The sequence below is a fragment of the Bombus impatiens genome, unplaced genomic scaffold, assembly GCF_000188095.3.
Source record: "Bombus impatiens unplaced genomic scaffold, BIMP_2.2 scf_0320, whole genome shotgun sequence".
NCBI classification, from domain to species: Eukaryota; Metazoa; Arthropoda; class Insecta; order Hymenoptera; family Apidae; genus Bombus; species Bombus impatiens.
In genome coordinates, this window is record NT_176739.1 from 395,678 (window position 1) to 414,545 (window position 18,868).

The following is an 18,868-nucleotide window of genomic DNA, read 5'->3' on the forward strand; positions in this document are numbered from 1 at the left end:
TCTTCATTTCAATTTTGTTGTAGCAATTACTAGTATTACTGTGCTTCAACTATTGTACAATTATTGTATTCCAGTCAGGCATAATAATAGAGTATTTTATCAAATATAATTTATAAGTAGCCATAACACTTTTATATCCAATAACCTTACAATAAATTATTTCCTTCCATTTAGTTAAATCGAATAAGAAAATTGAATCATCCTTCATAATACATTTATTATCGAATTACACAAAACTTAAAACCTTGTAACGATAAAATATCGAGATTTACGCCATCTTGATCGATTCGATATATTTCAAATTACAAAAAGACTTTAATTTGATTGTTCTTTAATTTCTATATATCTCATGTAATTTATTACGAATCGCTTTAATTGGATTCAGAAGACGATACTTAGATATAAATAAATATATATTTATATGTAAATATCTTTCATAATACCAATTTTTGATAATACATATATTTATTATCTATCATGCAAGGTCGAAAGTTTTCAAACAGTGTAATCGAGAGTTACGTCATCTGACTGATTCGATACATTTTAAATTACGAAAGAACCACGTTATTCGTTAGTTTTTATTATATATTTTTAATATAATTCATTTGATTTACTAAAATTTATTTTAATCTTAAAGTATTAACATGCAAAATTTAGTAAAAGAGAAAACTTTGTGATTCATGAAAATTTGAACACTTGGTATGGAAAACTTTGAACACTTTAGTATAACATATTTAGTAGGGTGTGTATGTGATATCAAGTGTTATGTAAAACATTTTGAAATTTTATTAGCACTATGATGAGACAGTCTTCGGCGTTTTTTGTTATTCCTCTTTAATATGAAAATTAGGGGTAGTATTTGAACAATACAAATGCCACATTGATCAATTTCATAAACTGAATCATGTAGAAATTACTATAATTAGATGTATAATGTTCTAGAAAAATTACGACGTAAAGTTAAAATCTAACTCGAAAAAAGACATGTCGTATGTATTAACCTAGTATGTACATTGTTAGATTCGGTTCAAACTTTACCAATATAATCACGATAGTTGTGTTTCGTTATAGTAACGAAATTTCAAATTGTTTTATATAATATACGCATAAAATGTCTTTAAAAGTGTTTGAGTACTTTCGTGAGCCACTGTACACTCAAGAAATATATTCATGATTATATTCGCAAAAGATTTATATAAATGTTTACATACTTTACTGAGCAACTGTTAGATTACAAAAAACTCCATCTACTTGACGTATCTTCATATTGCCCGCGGCATGACAGTGTTAGAAACATGTCTGTTCTAGGGTTAAAAGAAAAGGACCTAACCTCTATTGGTCACCGTAAGCTATTGTTACAAGATCAACCAATAGGAAACGATGTTGTTCACGCGGAGAGAAATAATGCAGCAGTTGGGGGAACAGTCTACTGTGGCAATTGTATGGTAACTGACAGTTCAGTGGAAAATATCGTGTATGTAGGTGCATGTCATTATTCAGATCGAAAAATTACGGTTTAATTGAAAATGTCATCTCCTGCACAAGTGGTAAGCAATATTTTTTCTTATTGATTTTTCAATTCCAAATAATCTTTCCAACAGTCTTTGTTGAATTTATATATTTTTCTTGTTATCCACATTTTGACAGTTCTCAGATGCAGGTTCGTTATTTTCTCCTTCGTAGAACAAAGACCTCGAAAGATTCTTCTTCCTTTTTATTATGGTAAAATACAGAAACTCAAAAATTACAAAAGAACATTCCATTGAACAGCTGTTCTCTTTGTTTTGAACAAGCGCTACCTTTTTTGCGTTCAGCGCTGACTGACTTTCGTTTTTGTTTACGGGCTATTAATAACTAATGTTGGTAGTATTGCCTGAGTCAGTTTGTTTTTACGTTTATTTCCGCCAGCTGGCAATAAGAACATAAAGGATTCGTTCGTTTTTCTTCGTTTCAAATCGATCTATTACTTTTCGTTGTCAGTTTTTTGTTATAGGAAGTACGACGTTTTAAATAGTCTTAAAGTCTTAACGCGATATACCGTATAATCTAATTAGTGAAGTATACATTGTTGCAACTATATGAATTAAATTTGCTCTTATTGATATGAAAATTAAGTGCCACTGAATACTCTTTAACTATCCTGACTAAGTTACTCTGCAATCTTCCACTGATTCTATAATTGATCAATTAACATTATAAAGTAACGTTATACAGTACATGTAATGTTTTATTGAAATATATTTTTGTCCCAGACAAAGAATAAAATCAGTCCTTGAAAATTAATTCCTTCCAATTCTGCATTCTATTCAAATCATCATTTAAATTGACTGTTTTATTGGAATTATATCATTGGAATTTTTATAACTTCCAATTATTTGCATATAGTACCAAGTTTAAAGTGCATAGAACTATTCTTTGGTTTATCTTTATCGTGATAATCTAGTTTGTCTTTCATGAGTTTTAAACTCAAACAAATATTATGATTGCACAAGGGTATAGAGCAACAATTAACAAACCATTATGTTCCTACATTATGATAATGTACTATTCTATTATCTTATCTTTTGTATCTGTTTATCTTTCCTTTCTTTCATTCTTCATGCCCCATACAAGATATGTGTATCTTAAAACTATTAACTTTTCTTTTCAAACATTTTACATAACTTCTTAAACTTTTTTATAATAACAAACACCCATTACACACGCATAAATAACTTACAATTAGACGCATTAACAAAATTATTCTTCCCTAACACTCTGTTTGCTGAGACTGGTTCAATGAGTAAAATAATAAATGTGTCATATTAAGCATAATTTATACATATAACATATAAAATCGATGACGCACCGCATGCGTTTCGGAAAAATTTGGTATATATAACTATCTTGCGAAATAAGTTATGTTTATGAAAATATATGTTAATTATGTCGCAAAATAAAACTAACTGTGAGATATTTAATATCAAAGGGAAACAAAGAAAAGAAAGATTTAAATTAATTAAAATTCATTAATTTTTTGTTAGACGCTATATAATAAAATCGTACAAAAGTAAAATACGTAGATTGCGGATTTCTATGCAAATTCATATCTTTATGAACATAATATTTCGTATAATATTACAAATATAATTTAAAAAATGGAACCTAGATAGAAAATTGTTTTACCTATTAAATATTATAGACTCCCATACCTGAATATTTTTAAATTTTTGTAAATTATTTTGCATTTTCGAATTTCCTATAAATACATAAAAATCCGTATTCTAAAAATAAAAATAATGAGAACAATTAAGGGGAATAAAAAATAAAACAAAAAGAAAAGATTAGTAGTTGATAACGAGAGCATTCAAATGGATTAACACGTTTACTGTTACAGTGATCATCAAATTCTTTAACATGATTAAAAAAAAATTTTTTCCGCACTAAGCGATTTTCAATAATGTGAATAACTTAGATTAAGTTATGCGCAATTGCGCATAATAAAAATGCGGAAGAATATAATGCAAAAATTCAATATTACGGTGAAGTATATTTCATTCTCTTTTCCAGGGTAAAATATAGAAAGTTCGTGTGTCAGTGAACGTGTTAAGAAAAGATCGTTATTGTTAGTACAGTAGCGTTTCGGTTAAGAAGGTGTCAGTCACGTTCATGGTCGGCCATTCGATTCCGATTTCATGTTTTGTCTGTTCCAGTTAAAAAGTGTCGGCCCAAAGCTAGTCCCATTCTTTAAAAGCGTGTCCGTGTATTTTATATTACTGGCCGAGCAGCCGTCCCTGCTGACGGCATGTTTCAAGTGTTTGCCAATTATAAGTCTTATCGTCTTTGTTCTTCTACATGGAATTAGTTTATCGCAGGAGTAAGTGCGACAGAATTTTGCATGTGCCGATCCTTTTTGTCTCACGCCTCTTGTTCTGCAACTCAATAACACTCTATTAAATGGTTGTTTCAATTTTTATTTCAAATTATTATTTTAGTTATTTCAAATTAATATACGAGCATTGAAAAATTTGAAGAAAAAGTAAAGAGAAAGCAATGAAAATGAGAAATCGCACCAGTAGTGTCACTAGCGCCCCATGCATTTTGGAGATAAAATCGAGAAGTATTAACCGGGGGTAATTTATCGACCTCCGTGTTTCCGTTTTTATTATCAACTTAACGACGCAACGTAGTTATTACCGTTTACAGTGGCTCATTAAAGCACTTCAACATTTAACACGGGCAATTTTTATGTATATATTAGTATGATACGACTATCATGATTATATCGATAAAATACCAATCTGAAAATATATATATTAATGATGGGTGAACAAAAAGATATAAGTTAAATTTTAGCCAAACCAGGATAAGTATGTCCTTTATTCGTGGTCTGTGGTTAATTCGAATCATTTTTGTAAAACTCAATTGTGTCAGATACTGGTTGATCAAATAAATATAAGTCAAACTGAAGATTTGGCTCAAAATAACATAGATCATCAATTTCGAAGAAAGGAAAATGTTTCTAAATCTAAATGAACATAACAAATGTTTTGTAAGTGCAATGGAATGAAACATATTCTAACAGTTGATCTTACATCGTACTTTAAATATTGTTAGTAGTTCTCTGCAAAACTAATAATTCTGATTTAATACTCTTTTGTCTGTATAAATATATGATACACTATAATATATATAGTATATAGTATAATAGTTACAAGATATTTTGTACTTGCATTAAATATTTTGTAGCTTCCATTTTTAAATTCGGCTGAAATTTTACCAATATAATCATGGTAGCCACGATTCATTATGGTGGTAATAAAATCCGAAAATGTTTAGAAAACGTGTGTAATATATAACGCGCATAATATATTCATACAGAATGTTTATAGATATTTAAATAGTTTTGTGAGTTACTATACATATGTCATATTATATCTACAAAATGATACTTCTAACGAACAAGCGTTTAACTGAGCGGAAGATACGAGTTAATCGAGTCAATGTTACATTTCCGTGGCTACTCGTAGGTGCTAGCCATTTATCATACGACCTCGCTTACATGCTTATTTTCAGGTCACTTTTTTTTCCTAATCGGTAACGCACATATTTTTAAACGTCCCGCCAAGTTTGTTCTTTTTAACGATTTTCGCACTCCACAGATCGCGTGAAATTCTCGATTGATCTCGTAAGAGAAATTTTCCGTTGGAAACAAAGAAGAGGATCGATTTATTACGAGGCAGAATATAACGTTCTGCGTCGGCCTTGTGACGTACATACCGATGATTGCTCTTCTTCCTATGTAACGTACGAAATGATCGCTATTATGTTTCGACAGCCGGCAATATATATGTTAATGATATTTCTGTAATATTTTAAACAAAAAAAAAAAATTATATCACTTTATAAAAGATGAACATTGATTGAAAAATATTACAACCGAAAAAGTCACCTGAAAATGTAAGTGTACGCTAGAATATTTCTTCACTGCTTCTCTGTGCTTCTGTTTGCTTGGAATCTTGGATCAGAGCTGGGCAATAATCATCTGAAATTTTCAGTTTCATTAATTATTTATAATAGAATTACTTATCATTTCAAATACTTATAAAAAGATAAATAACGAATATTTTTATTAACATATAATGTTGTCGTATTATGTAAAATTTATTTGTTAAATAAAATATATATGCCCATTTCTGCCATGATGGAAGTAATGTCTTTGGCTAAATGTATTTGTCGATTAGTGTTGATACTTATACCTGATAATATACATTTATGAATAAAGCTATTATGGAACCTATTAATATTGGAACTACCTATAAACTATAACTTATATAAGGTATAATTTATATTTATCCATAAATTTTTAAAAAAACTCAGGAAAAGGCCAAAGAATGCACCATTGTAATTCTAAAGATTTTTCATAAAATTTTTAACAAAATTTGCCATACAATTTTTAAGAAAAATTAAGTAAAATCGGTAGTTCTAGTATTACTGTTATTGCTACTTTTGTTTTAACATTAAACATCGCTATTCTATTTAGTTTTGGAAATTGAATATTCCGAGAGAGACACTTACGATTGACGGTCTTATTTTTCAGATACAGGTTCTCCAGACGAATATTGACAGGGTTGATATTCAGTTGCATAGGAGATGCGCTATTGGTTTGGCCTAGTTGTTTCACGCCAGGGATGTGCATGTTTGCCCTGGCCCAAATCATGTACATCAGTGCATTCGGTTTTATACCGCTTAACATAATGTTAGGTACAATTTTATACGCGTTGTGTTCGCTAGGTAAGTCAAGAATAATCAGACTGCGAATTTTTATGCATTTATAGGGATTTTAGAATTGCAAAAAAATATACGAAATATCCAATGTATAGGACTCAATGAATGAAAGAAATTTCTACTTATTGTTAGATTCCATTTGTTTAATTGAGTTCGTAAAACCAATTTGCATAAAAATCCGTAGTCTACGAATAATCCTCTGTCCTCATCATAAAAATAAACATACTGATTAAATATGGTGTCTCAATAACCATTTCCACATTTGTTGTATGAAAACTCTTTGTTCTACAATTCCAACGTATCTTTTCACGTAGAATCATCCTCCTGTCGATTGCGCCATGATTATCGAGACATCCTACATATTCAAAAATTAAACAAGCTTTTGGAAAAATAAAAAAAAAAATCCTATTTTTCAGTCATATACGCTTTAATGCCTGGTCTGAATGGAATTCTGGTGATTGGGGTTCCTGTTTACACGGTGTTACTAACCACCATGGCGTGGAGGGCAATCTCTAGAGTGCAATTTTACAAAGTACAGAGAAAAGTAGAAAAAAAATGAAAAGTTTTGTTTTGTTTACACACGGTGTTTTCCAGTCTTTTGGAATTTTCATGGATCGTTTGGCTAACTTCCTGCCTTTTATCTAGCAGAAAATTAGATTAGCTGTAGATAAATTGAGTTACATGTTTTGTTACGTTGAGTGTAACACGATCCACTGATCCAACTAAAGGGTGAAACGAGTCATGTAAAAACAAGATGGGTAGGAGATGGCCTACACCTTGACCACGTGCATCTACGTACCATGCTTCCTTGTTCATCACGTCGAAAGGGACGAGGCTGCGTGTTATAAATAAATTATAATTTAAGAAGGCTTTTATTCAATTATCCAGATTAAAGGAGATGTATCCGTTCATGAAAGGATTATATTAGATCGTTCGAGAAGTTCGTAACGTTTTTATTATGAATTTCTATCCAACACATGTAGTTAAATTGATTAACTGTTATTATTTATTAGACTGCAGATTTTTAGATATTTATTACATATTATACAAAGATATGTGTATATAAAATATCCAAAATATAGTACCGGTTTAATATTTAGTAAAACAAATCTAATCCCACTTTTTCAACTATATTTATAAAAGCATGAATTTGCATAAATATATTCGTAGTTTATTTATGATTTAAAAGTTATTCGAAGAAATTCATTATCGAGAAAGACGAGAAATTTGCCGAAAAAGGACTCGTAAAATTACAGATTACGAAAATCCGAATTCTAGATAAATCTTCCTTAACTTACGCTACCAATTTTCCGAGCAAAAATAATACGACTGGAAAGCACTGTGCTGTAAAGTACAGTCACTATTTTCATCATACACGATCTATTGAATAAATCGTATTTCTTCGTCAGGAGCTATGGACGTGGACTAAATTATGCAGCTGCATTGGTAGTATATGTTTCCTCATATCTGATACGCTGCTCGGATTTCATTATTTTCATACTCCCCTACCTTATTCTCAGGTATAATGATTTTGATACATAATATCTTTATACATATTTTCAATACGATTTTCTTTATTGTCCTTTTTTTTTGTTAACTCGTCAAAGTATTTTTCAGGTTTCTATAATGTTAACGTACTATGCGGCTCAATTGGGAATAGCTTTGAGCGCAGTTGGTTCTAAAAACAGCAACAACAATAATAATAATGTTAGCAACGATAAAACTGACACAGCCTTTGTCAAGGGTTAAGAGAGAATTTCCTCTTCTGTTTATAGAACTATAAATATTGTGAATTACATTATACTGCTCGAAATAATTCGAAACCTAGGCACAAATGAAAATACTATAAGATATATTAGGAAAGTTTAGTTTCCTCAGCGTTGATAGCTGTCGATATATAGATAATAATCTAGCTATTTTGAGCAGTATATTACGACTAGAGACCACATAGATCAGTTTAGCGTAATCGTTGTTTTGAAATAGGTACAATGCACCTCGTTAAAGGATTTATGATAATCGTAAATCTAGAAGTCATAAACACTGCCACTTTCTTAAGGCAAGGATTTTTACCTGATCATTCAATGATTCATTGTAGTCGATATTTATTGCATTTAACGATCGTCTGATGAACGTTATTCATTCCCTTTCTCTCCGACGTGAACGTCGAATCGAAAGAAAGATATACATATATACTTGAAATGCTGTGAATTATTAAGTATAATCGTATAATGTTATTTAGCAACAATTAGAATGCTCTTCGCAAGAATTCTTTTTACTCCAATTAATACTACATATATGCTCAACGTATAATGTTTACTCAGACTTTCACGTTGGTTTATACCGTTATGAACGTTGAATATTAATAGAGACGAAAGATTTCAGTATTTCTATATAATTGTCAACTCGAAACGAACTTCTCGAGTAAAATATTCGCAGAAATGTTGACACGCGCAGTTTGTATATCATCTCGTGATACATATTACGAACCAAAAGGTATTTCTTTGTACAGTAGTGAGTAAAAATGCTAAATATCTCATGAATAGTTGAATGTTAGTTAAAAGTGTACAGATAGAACGACTTACTTTTACTAAAGTAAATAATGAAATTCTAGATGTTTTGGTACTGTTCTCTTGTTTCGAATAATAATATAAAAGAGAGAGAAGAAAATTGTTTGAGGATTTTAAAAGCCTTTAGCAATTATTCTTGTAGCTGAATTTCTACTACTGAAACTGGAAACTTCACGTAAGAGTATAATATATCATATATTATTTTACTATTGCATTTACCATTATTATTATAGGTATTAGACAATAGTATTGCATTTATTCTAATTATGATAGATACCAAGTAGAATATTGACTCGAACAACTAAAATATTATTTTTTCAAAGAAACTATGTTTTATATATCTATGCCAAAGGAGAAATAGGATTTTCCCTTCGGACAAAAATGCGCATTTTATATCCTAGACGTTGTAATAATTGACTAGTACACGTTCACTCATAGATCTCGATGACATATCACTTAATATTAATGATTGAACTAATCATATTCGAACCGTAAAAGAACCTGAATTCCTTAGTAGGTATAATTAGAGCTGAGTAAAAATGAACTTGATTAAAAAAACAGAAAAGAATAAATTTCAAATAAAACAACCGAGGTATGAATGAGACTTTTGTTAAAGTTGAAAAAATGTTAACATTTATTATTTCTCGGCTACAACTTCATTAAATTCAGCTCTTTCAACACATATTGTAAAAAGATATATTTAATGTTGTATTTTAATACAAGACATGTACAAGCATAGCATAATATTGTTTCGTGAAATACATTTAGAACACATATTTCAGAAACAAAACATTCGTAGAAGTGTGATATTAAATACTTTAGCGTATACTTTCTTCAAAATAATCAATTGATAGTGTTTATAAATTTAACGTTAAAAAATGTTACTGAATGAAAGTTATATAGTGTTATATATCTTTCAATTCTACTTTGAACATATGTAACTGTTTCAATCTAATTTTTAAATTACCGAATCGATCACGAAAATCTGTAAATTTAAATCGTATTTTTTATGTGATTAAAGTTTTGTTAATTCGATATACGTATCTCCAATGCCGACAATTTCACCGAATATCTTTTCCTGAATATATATTACTGTAAAACCAACGTTTCTGCTCCTCCTCGTCGTACGACGATTCCATTCGATTGTTTACTTTCCTCGGCACATTTTATTTTACATTTAAATACTCTAAAAAAGATATGTACTTTTACACGTCATTTTTTAAATACACTATGTATTTTACTTACGATAATATATCATTCCACATCTGCGTTTGTTTTTCGTTTACCACGGTGGTTTCTTTTAAACATTCTTTTTCCATCGTTAAAATTTTTAACTTTGTTTCTTCCGCCTGGATGGCAGAGTTTAGTTCCTCTTTTATCTTTTTACCAGGATCAGAAACTGTTGGGTCCTATATAATACAATAATACTTACAAATATAAAAAATAACGAAACATGCATGAAAAATTAAAAAATTGAACAAACCTCCATGTCTCGTTTTATTCTTTCTTCCATAGTCTTCATTTTAGTTATTAGATTCTGCAGTTTGTCCTTCTCTTCAATATCCTTTTATATGCATTTAATATTTATAGAATAATTAAATAACAATGTGATAATTCAGCGAAAATAAAGATATAAATATTTGATATTTATTAAATAATAAAGTAATATTTAATACAGTAAACACAAAATCGATTACCTTTGCTATTTTGTTTTTTCTACTCTGCACTTCAGATTGTAAATTATTAATCGAGCTACTCATGCTTGATTCTACTTCGTTGTGAGCTTTCTTCGCTTTCTCCTGCTGTTGTTCGAATTCTCGACACTTTTGTCTCAAACTCTGCACCTCTACAATATTAAAGATTTTCGAATACTTTATTTTAGCACATTTTATATTCTTTTTTACTATATCTTGTTATACATATATATTTTCCTTACCATTTATTAATGGGACCAATTTCGCTCTAAAAGCAGATACATCCCGACCCAACTGAAGATTCATTGAGGATGCATTTTCTTCCGTGAAATTGACTGGAATATTTTTTTTTACAGTTTCCAGTCTCTCTCTCGCCTGATTGCATTGATTATACTAATAACATCAATATTATATTAATACAATAATAGATATTATACTGATTATGATCCAAATCTCTTTAAAAATCGTATGATAAAGTACATACCTGATTTTCTAAGATGGCGGCTGTTCGATGCAAAACACTGTTTTCTGCATTAAGCCATGTCAATTCGGACTTACAATGTTTATAAAGCGTTCCTCTAGTTTTTAAACGATTTATATACTTTTTTAACTCCTCCCCTTTAGGAATAACATCTTCTACCACCATTTTTGACAGCTCATGCTTCTCTTCCAATTTTACTTGCAGCTCTTGTAAAGAACTCATCGTCCTCTCTAATTTTTCAAGGATGTTTCTTTTTATATTTGCAACTGCGGCTGCTTGTTGTCGAAATGGTTCAATCTTATCAATATTGCTTTTCGAGATCTAGAGAAATTTTATTAATGAATGTAACTTATAACTAGAAATAAATGAATTTTATTTTTGTTCAATTTAATGACTAAGAATTATAATTTTATAAATTACAAATATATTGATAAATAAAAGATTTATCCATGAAACGAATTATGTATTATTTTACCTTAAACTCTATCAAATTCTGAATCTCTTTGCCTATACTATCCAATTTATTTCGTAAAGCCGTTATTTGATCCGGACCCAAATACAAATACTGTTTTACTGCGTTCAAAGCTTTTATGTGATCTTTTCTCGTGTGTAGTTCCGCAGGTAGCTTTTCATCTGTGACTATAGTTTGAACGGTAATCACCTCAGATAAATGTTGTAATAATGACTGAACAGTAATTTCATTCTCATCTTTCTTCAGAATTTGTAATTCTCTTTCCAATCTTTGTAAGTTAGTCTAAAATTGTTATTCGTTATTTAAAAATTTCTACTAGAATTACATTAAATATATTAAATTACAATGTTCCGTGTGTAACTATCGTAATTTTAATCATTGTACATCGAATGATCCTACGTGAAAATAAAGTGTGGCATGGAAAAATTTTATTCTATGTTCCACTTATTTTTTCATGCAAAATCATCTCCTTGTTAATTGCACTATGATTAGTACGACACCATTGCTGAATTATAAAATAATCTTATTATACGAGTTATAAGTATTGTTATAAATCTGAATTATTGAGTGTCTCTACTTGTAATCTGGATATTATTTCTTTTTCTTGCTCCTCCTGCAACGCAAAATCGCGTTCCTTGTCTTTCTCTACTCGCAAGGCTCGAGCAGCATCCAACAAGTGCATTCCGCTTTCAGCTTTCGTTCTCATCTTCTCTATACGTATAGTTACCGCCTAAATTAATACAAAATTGAGATTAATTTGCAGAATAAAAATAAACGAATAGAAACCTACAAATAAGTATTTTCTTACTTCTTTCTCCTTCTCCATCGTTTTTAAATCAGCAGTGAGCTCGCTAGCATTTTCAAAATTCTAAACTCATGGGGAAAAAGATTAGGAAGATCTTAGAAATGTTTCATCAACGGGAAATACATATAATATCATGGTTACATTGCGGATGTTTATACAATTGTTTATATTTATGCGACTATTTATATTATATTATATATTTATTAACACAATTAAAGAAACAGAATTTAAATACATACATGTAGATTTGTTATTGAATATCAGATCGACTGCTCTATTCTCGATATTTTACTTTAAATTTCGTAAATATATTGATGCATAAACATCCGCGGTTTAATCTTCGAGATCCTTTACCTTCCTTCCGATCTCCCTTTCCTTGTGCGCTGCTTTGAATCTATCGATCAAACTTGTGTATTGTTCGTACAAAGCGGAGACTTCTGGATCGCTTAAATACTCAGCAGGAACCTCTAACTAATTAATGATAATGAAATCACTCGGTGGAAATAATTTTAAGAAAACAAGGTCACATACATGTACGGTGTGTCGAAACAGTAATAAGACTGATCTCGTTTCTTAGAAACTGGTAATAATCATCAAAACTCAATTTTACAAGCCATAACATACATCCATACTTTAGCTTTTGTATCAATTATAACTTACTAGCTTTAGCATATACGACTATTTTGAATAGTATATATTATATAATAGTATTATATATATATATATATATTATGATTATCTGATTCTCAAGAATGTGAACAGCGTCTTCAACGATGTATTAGCTTCCTAAGGATTCTATTTTAAAGGGAACAAAGTTTGTTTGTACTTGATATTTATAAATATTTTTAGAAAATCAGCCGTGTTATTTTTCTGGTACACCTTGTACATGAAGATACAATATACCTTCACTAGAAAACGTGATAAGTAAGCTCTTTGTCGAACTACGTTTACGTGAGACAGAAGCCAGGTCAGGATGGGGTGTATGGTATCAGGATCTCCGCGAACCAAGCCCTGCCTATATACATACAAGAAACCACCATAAATAGAAGTACTTAAGTAGTCTTTTAGAAAAAAGTTCCTAAGATAAAATGATAAAGAGTGAGACCGTGGATTTTTATACATTTATGGGAAATCTAAAGGTGCAAAAGTAAATAACAATAAATTGTATATAGTATGCAAGAAAATAGGAAATATTCAAAGTATAGTATCTATTATAATATTTAATGAGTACAATAATTCTTTATCCAGATCCCAATTCTATGAATTATATTCATATAAAAAATGATCAATCTGTGATCAGCCAAAAATATAAATTTGCATAAATATTCACAGTCTAGATAGTTTTTTAATATTAGCTACATTAAATCTTAACCCTGCTATTCTCCTTGGATTTACACTTTCCCAAATTAAAAATTCCAGTTCAATAAATACCAGTAACTCTAATTCAAATCACTCTACTCTAATACTAATTCAAAAAATGCTATTAAAATATATATAAAATATTTAAAGATTTGGTTTCAGAATACAGTAGTAGAAAGTAGTTTGAAATTTTAAAAGAAGATACTTGAAGTAGCAAAGAGAACAGTAGGATTAAAGAACTTTGTCCAAATGAAAGATAAAGATTCTTGCCTAAAGGTCACAGGGTCTGTTTGAGGCTGATAATGAAGAATACGGAGAATAGACAGGATATAGATGGAGATCTCTTCAGGAGTTTCATTCTTTGTATCACTGGCATCGACATTCTGATCCTGTATTTTAATCAACACTTCTTTCAACACCTACAATGCAATTAGCATGAACAAACCAATCATTGATAACATCATTTGAATTAATTGAAAAGTGAAATCTTATGAAATCAAATAACGAATTGAACTATCAATTGAAGTCAACTTGATCAACTCTATCAACTTTCTGCAAGTTCCACAATCGCTCAAGTACACTAAAACACTACCTTCTAGCCATCAAGTAGCATAGAAATTAGTATTGATTTTAACACATAAACTTAATGTTTTTCCTATGACCTTCAATTTATGGAGTCAATCGGTATGACCTCTGAGCAGTTAAATTCTTACTTGAACCAATTCCTCTGAGCTTAAGGAATTGAAATAAATGACACTGTAACTACGTCCCAGCAGCTTGTTCACCTCAGTTACAATGAACTTAGTATTTTCCCTCATTATGTACCAAACTTTTTCTCCTTTTCCTTTAGTTCTTACTCAAAACTTGGGAGCAACTGGAGAAATGTTTTGTTGTGATTTGATTGTCGTCCTGGCAACTGTGCCACCTAGGCTCTCTCTTCTTCTGAAAGCATGCAAAACTATACATAGAGGAATTCTTTTGGTATGGTATACACTCGAATCAGGTGAAGCTTCTGCGTTGACCTTTCCGCTCGAATTTAGTCGCTAATTAAATCTGATACACGATCCAGTATCGATGACTCTCGAAAGATCATTTAATTTTTAACTTAGTGTAATTGTATGTAATACTCTTGTATGTAATATCGATTTTACTGACTTAATAGACGCTACGGATTAATTAATAATTCAATAAGGAGATAGCATATATAGAAAGAACCGATAAAATTGATACAATTAATCGTTAAATACATTTTACAAAATATTGAATACTTTCAACTACAAATAATAAAATATAATAAAATTATTATTTAATAAATTATTGTATTATAATAATAATATTATATACAATAATTGTTATATAATAATAATAACGTTATTACATATTCATGTATTATATCCTAATCTATATACAGAAAAGAAATTTTTTTTATTTTTTTACTAATGTTTTATAGTAAATAATTATGATACAAACAATATTATAATATAATTATAAATAAACAGATAGAATATGTTCTCAATGTAGTTTAAGAATCATAATTAGCTTTATTTTAAAAAAAGACGTCGAGGCACACAAAATTATAATTAGCAGCGACGAGGATTGCATTGCCTCGTTTTTCTTTCGTTTCTCTTTTAGATATATTTTCAAACATAACGTACGAATTTTCTTTCTTCGATTTCATAATATAAAATTGCAAGTGCTTCCACTTTTTTCTTTTTCTTTCTGTTCGGTAATCACGCAGTCCTGATATACATAAAAAAACTTGGGAATTGGTTGATGAATTATTCACTCCACGTTTAATAACACAGTGAATATATATATTTGAAATCTTATGGGAATTGATGGTTCATCAGCAATGTGTGAATTGATCTGAGCACAGCTTTTTTTTCGCAATACTACACTTTTTCAAATTCTCCTATTTAACAAACTTCAAACACTAAATAAGTGTATCAGTTTCTCTCAATGTATTCTTTACAGATGCCACTATTCTTCATTCGCCTTTATGTGCGTTAACACGTAAAAAAAAAAGAAGATACATCGAAGATGAGACCAAAGGGAATACGTTCACCTGAACATTTAGATTGGATTATAATCAAAAAGCGTGTAATTAATTCTGTCCCGCTTCTGCTATCTTTCTCTCTCTCTCTTCTTTAGATGTAATTTGTCGTTTTAAAGGGCAACGTTCTCTGTTAAACTTTTATAATAATATTGCGTATTATTATAAAAAATGCGTATTATTATAAAAAAGAACCATGCAAGTCATATACTTGTGACGATGTTTAATAATCAGTCTAAAATTTGAACAATGTAGCAACGTTGTGATAATCAAATACTGCATGAAAAATCGTTTTAAGATTGCACTATATATAAATAGTATAATATATATGTATAATCTATATTTTATCATATATATAAGTACCGTAATATTGGGTATTGGGTGTTACATAAAGGATAAAATTTAATGAGCTGAATATATCTGTTCCTCTTTTTTTTCTTTTGGAAAGAAAATAAAGAAAGAAAGAAAGAAAGAAAGAAAGGAAGGAAGAAAAGAAGGAAGGAAGGAAGGAAGGAAGGAAGGAAGGAAGGAAGGAAGGAAGGAAGGAAGCAAGGAACGAAGGAAGGAAGGAAGGAAGGAAGGAAGAAAGAAAGAAAGAAAGAAAGAAAGAGAAAAAGAAAGAAAGAGGAAAAGAAAGAAAGAGGAAAAGAAAATAATTCCCTAAATGTATATTGCCTTAAGAATAATACATTTTGCAAAATTCCGTGTGCACAATATAAAAAAAACTAGAATTATGACAATGACTCGATTTGAATATTATGCAACATCTTACTTAGCACTGTGTAAATTTAAATAATCGTTACGTTTAAATTTATCATCAACGCGATGGCGGGTCCATAACTAAGCTTTCTCTCTTGTCAGCCTCACTTCCAGATTTTTTTTTACAGAAGTGTCACAGAATTCAAACGAATCGAAGATGATTTCGTTAACCACTTCTGTTTTGCACAGCATCACAGAATAAAGGGACAATTTACAACATTACATAAAATAATAATGATCGCAGCAATCAATCAAGGTTTGGCTTAGATTCATTATTGATGACTACTGAATACAGTTCTCCTCAAGCATAGTAAGATAATAAAAACCATACATGAATTTGTATGAATGTTACATTATACTTAGGTGCATTTAGTGTATTAAACACTAAAAATTTATTAATTTAAAATCGCCAGTATTGAACTCAACCTCGCATTATATATACCTAATATAAAACAAGAACACAACAAATTTTCTGGCATACATGATACATTTTAACATGTAAGATTGTATGTCAATTGATTTTCTTTTACTTTTTTTTCATTTCTTCTCATTCAGTTAATCATCTCCCTACCCTTTTTTTTTCTCTCCGTAGCTTCTACAGAATTTTTCATTGTCTTATCTCCTGAGATAAGTAAAACAGCAAAGTCAATAGTACCGATGATCATTATATACTTTTATACTTCTTTGTTTAACTGGGAGTGCGTGTTTTTTGCTTGAAATCAAATTTCCATTATACACAATATTGTAATTTTTCTTACAGACGGTGACGTGATTTAAGGTATTTCCATGTAGCGTGTGTGAAGGGAGGAAGAAAGGTTTGTGATTACAGAATAGATTCCAATTTATCCACTTTTGAAGAGAAGGATCGCTACTTGACCCAAGTAAAAATAGATAAAATGTCTTGTTTCATGTGTTACATAGCTTCCAAAGTTACGGCCTACGATGCAGTGCCACGTTGGATTGTATTTTTTATCAAATTCTTTCTTAATGAAGGCTGCAATGTCCTGAAATAAAAATATATAATTAATCCATTACATTTCACACATTTATTTCTCTACCTCTTACTTATTATATCTAAACAAAGTACATTATATTCAAATTCAGATACGTGTACCATTTCTCATCATACACGCAATATCTGTGATACCATTCAAGTCTGAATCTAAACATACCTTTTCTATATTGTACTTTTCAAGGGCTTGAGTTGCACAGTCAACAGCATCCTGCTGCATCTCCTCAGACATATCAGCATTTTTTATTACAGCCTTTCTGTCTGACATTTTGATAGCTCTGAAACATACAGAAAGCAAGAAAAGAAAAAACCTGAATACACCTTTCTACACATCTTTCCACTGGAAAACATTCAATGTAAAAATTGCTAAGAGGCTAGCAATTTTTCTCTCTCTTTACACTGAAGGATGAAAAGAAAATACTAATTATGGTTACTGAGAGAACTATAAATTGAACCTGGGAAAAGGAATGCGCGCAATTTTGACAGTAGCATATATGTCATTAGCCGGCATAATAATCCATTGGGCAGTCATTAGAAAATCCAGAGGATGATTAGATGTGTAATGATTGCGATACAAAATAATCGCGGAGAGTAAAGAGTTGCGGTGGCGAAACGCGGGAGGACGATGTTTTATCGATATGCGACGAAACGAGAATAATAATTCGTTTACACGCAATGCATCGTAACCAGGCCATGATAACGGCGGCTATTTGAAAATTAACATCGCGCTAAGTATAACGATGATTAGATGAAATCAGAAAAGTTGACTTTTGACATAAGAGATGGGTTCCGGTCTAAAATATGAAAAAAAAATAGATTTTCCATTTGTATAACACATCGACATACCTTTTCAAATAACACGTTCACCAACTGATACACAAGAAAACGATCGTTATATTCTGGCCCCGGCGGTAATGTGTACTTATTTTTTTCTATGTGAACTGATTTTCACAAAAATTTAGCTCGCTCAAGCCGACACCGACTATTCCTCGATTGAGTTCAAGACTGAAGTGCCCGTACTGTGATCCTGCCCACTGATTGGCCCGCGATTAGGGTCTTCTATCACGGTCTTCTATCAACCCAGAATGCATTGCTGGTAGCAACCCGCGTAAACATAAATTCGAGTAATCGATATGGAAACTCTTTCAACGAAAATTACAATCGTACGGCGATACTTTTTTTTGTTTTTCATCGATTCGATTTTTATTCCTGTTACAAAATTGAATTTAGAGAGATTATATATTGTATAGAGTAAGCTATAAATACAGTAATAAATAAAAGTGTTAGGATGAACTAGGTTAGTTTATAGAATTTAGAAGACAAGGTTCTTTGTTCAATTTCCCTGTAAAATGTAAGAAATAGGAGTTGAAAATTATGATGACATTGATTTTGATTCTAA

General features: G+C 30.3%; 3 protein-coding genes and 1 long non-coding RNA gene across 5 annotated transcripts; 1 reads left to right on the plus strand and 3 right to left on the minus strand.

The window, feature by feature from the left end:
* Positions 1 to 1,388: 1,388 nt before the first annotated feature.
* Positions 1,389 to 9,869, plus strand: LOC100741906 (lysoplasmalogenase-like protein TMEM86A). 2 transcript variants are annotated; one of them, XM_012385321.3, is made up of 6 exons: positions 1,389 to 1,547; positions 3,693 to 3,856; positions 6,080 to 6,273; positions 6,684 to 6,811; positions 7,677 to 7,787; positions 7,885 to 9,869. In XM_012385321.3, the coding sequence occupies exons 1-6, from the start codon at positions 1,527 to 1,529 to the stop codon at positions 8,014 to 8,016; spliced, it is 750 nt and encodes a 249-aa protein (XP_012240744.1). In that variant the 5' UTR covers positions 1,389 to 1,526; the 3' UTR covers positions 8,017 to 9,869. The 2 variants fall into 2 exon arrangements, with proteins under 2 accessions (XP_012240744.1, XP_003489424.1); XM_003489376.4 differs by having other exon boundaries at positions 6,684 to 6,799; positions 7,885 to 8,016.
* Positions 4,552 to 6,172, minus strand: LOC112212831. The gene is made up of 3 exons (XR_002946661.2): positions 6,058 to 6,172; positions 5,432 to 5,524; positions 4,552 to 5,277 (listed from the first exon to the last, which is right to left on the minus strand). It is a non-coding gene; the product is annotated as an uncharacterized LOC112212831 (long non-coding RNA).
* LOC100741789 (intraflagellar transport protein 81 homolog) lies at positions 9,486 to 14,896 on the minus strand. Its single transcript, XM_003489375.4, has 13 exons — positions 14,359 to 14,896; positions 13,916 to 14,064; positions 13,190 to 13,301; positions 12,641 to 12,757; positions 12,290 to 12,349; positions 12,059 to 12,211; positions 11,485 to 11,763; positions 11,013 to 11,330; positions 10,771 to 10,921; positions 10,532 to 10,680; positions 10,318 to 10,398; positions 10,080 to 10,243; positions 9,486 to 10,020 (listed from the first exon to the last, which is right to left on the minus strand). Exons 1-13 carry the CDS (start codon positions 14,461 to 14,463, stop codon positions 9,924 to 9,926), a joined length of 1,935 nt encoding a protein of 644 aa, XP_003489423.2. The 5' UTR covers positions 14,464 to 14,896; the 3' UTR covers positions 9,486 to 9,923.
* A 1,455-nt stretch (positions 14,897 to 16,351) lies between these two features.
* Positions 16,352 to 18,523, minus strand: LOC100742220 (dynein light chain 2, cytoplasmic). The gene is made up of 3 exons (XM_003489379.4): positions 18,316 to 18,523; positions 17,630 to 17,747; positions 16,352 to 17,461 (listed from the first exon to the last, which is right to left on the minus strand). The coding sequence occupies exons 2-3, from the start codon at positions 17,735 to 17,737 to the stop codon at positions 17,300 to 17,302; spliced, it is 270 nt and encodes an 89-aa protein (XP_003489427.1). The 5' UTR covers positions 17,738 to 17,747; positions 18,316 to 18,523; the 3' UTR covers positions 16,352 to 17,299.
* Between the last annotated feature and the right edge of the window lie 345 nt (positions 18,524 to 18,868).

What these genes read in the sequence shown, in the direction of transcription:
- LOC100741906 (XM_012385321.3), top strand. Translation starts at nt 1,527, where the DNA reads ATGTCATCTCCTGCACAAGTG. An exon ending in TGTCATCTCCTGCACAAGTG is followed by an intron (nt 1,548 to 3,692) that starts GTAAGCAATATT and finishes TGTCTGTTCCAG; the next exon opens with TTAAAAAGTGTCGGCCCAAA. An exon ending in ATACGCGTTGTGTTCGCTAG is followed by an intron (nt 6,274 to 6,683) that starts GTAAGTCAAGAA and finishes CCTATTTTTCAG; the next exon opens with TCATATACGCTTTAATGCCT.
- LOC100741789 (XM_003489375.4), bottom strand. Translation starts at nt 14,463, where the DNA reads ATGAGGGAAAATACTAAGTTCATTGTAACTGAGGTGAACAAGCTGCTG. An exon ending in TATCACGTTTTCTAGTGAAG is followed by an intron (nt 12,758 to 13,189) that starts GTATATTGTATC and finishes ATCATTAATTAG; the next exon opens with TTAGAGGTTCCTGCTGAGTA. An exon ending in AAAGGGAGATCGGAAGGAAG is followed by an intron (nt 12,350 to 12,640) that starts GTAAAGGATCTC and finishes CCATGAGTTTAG; the next exon opens with AATTTTGAAAATGCTAGCGA.
- LOC100742220 (XM_003489379.4), bottom strand. Translation starts at nt 17,737, where the DNA reads ATGTCAGACAGAAAGGCTGTAATAAAAAATGCTGATATGTCTGAGGAG. An exon ending in AAAAGTACAATATAGAAAAG is followed by an intron (nt 17,462 to 17,629) that starts GTATGTTTAGAT and finishes TTTTTATTTCAG; the next exon opens with GACATTGCAGCCTTCATTAA.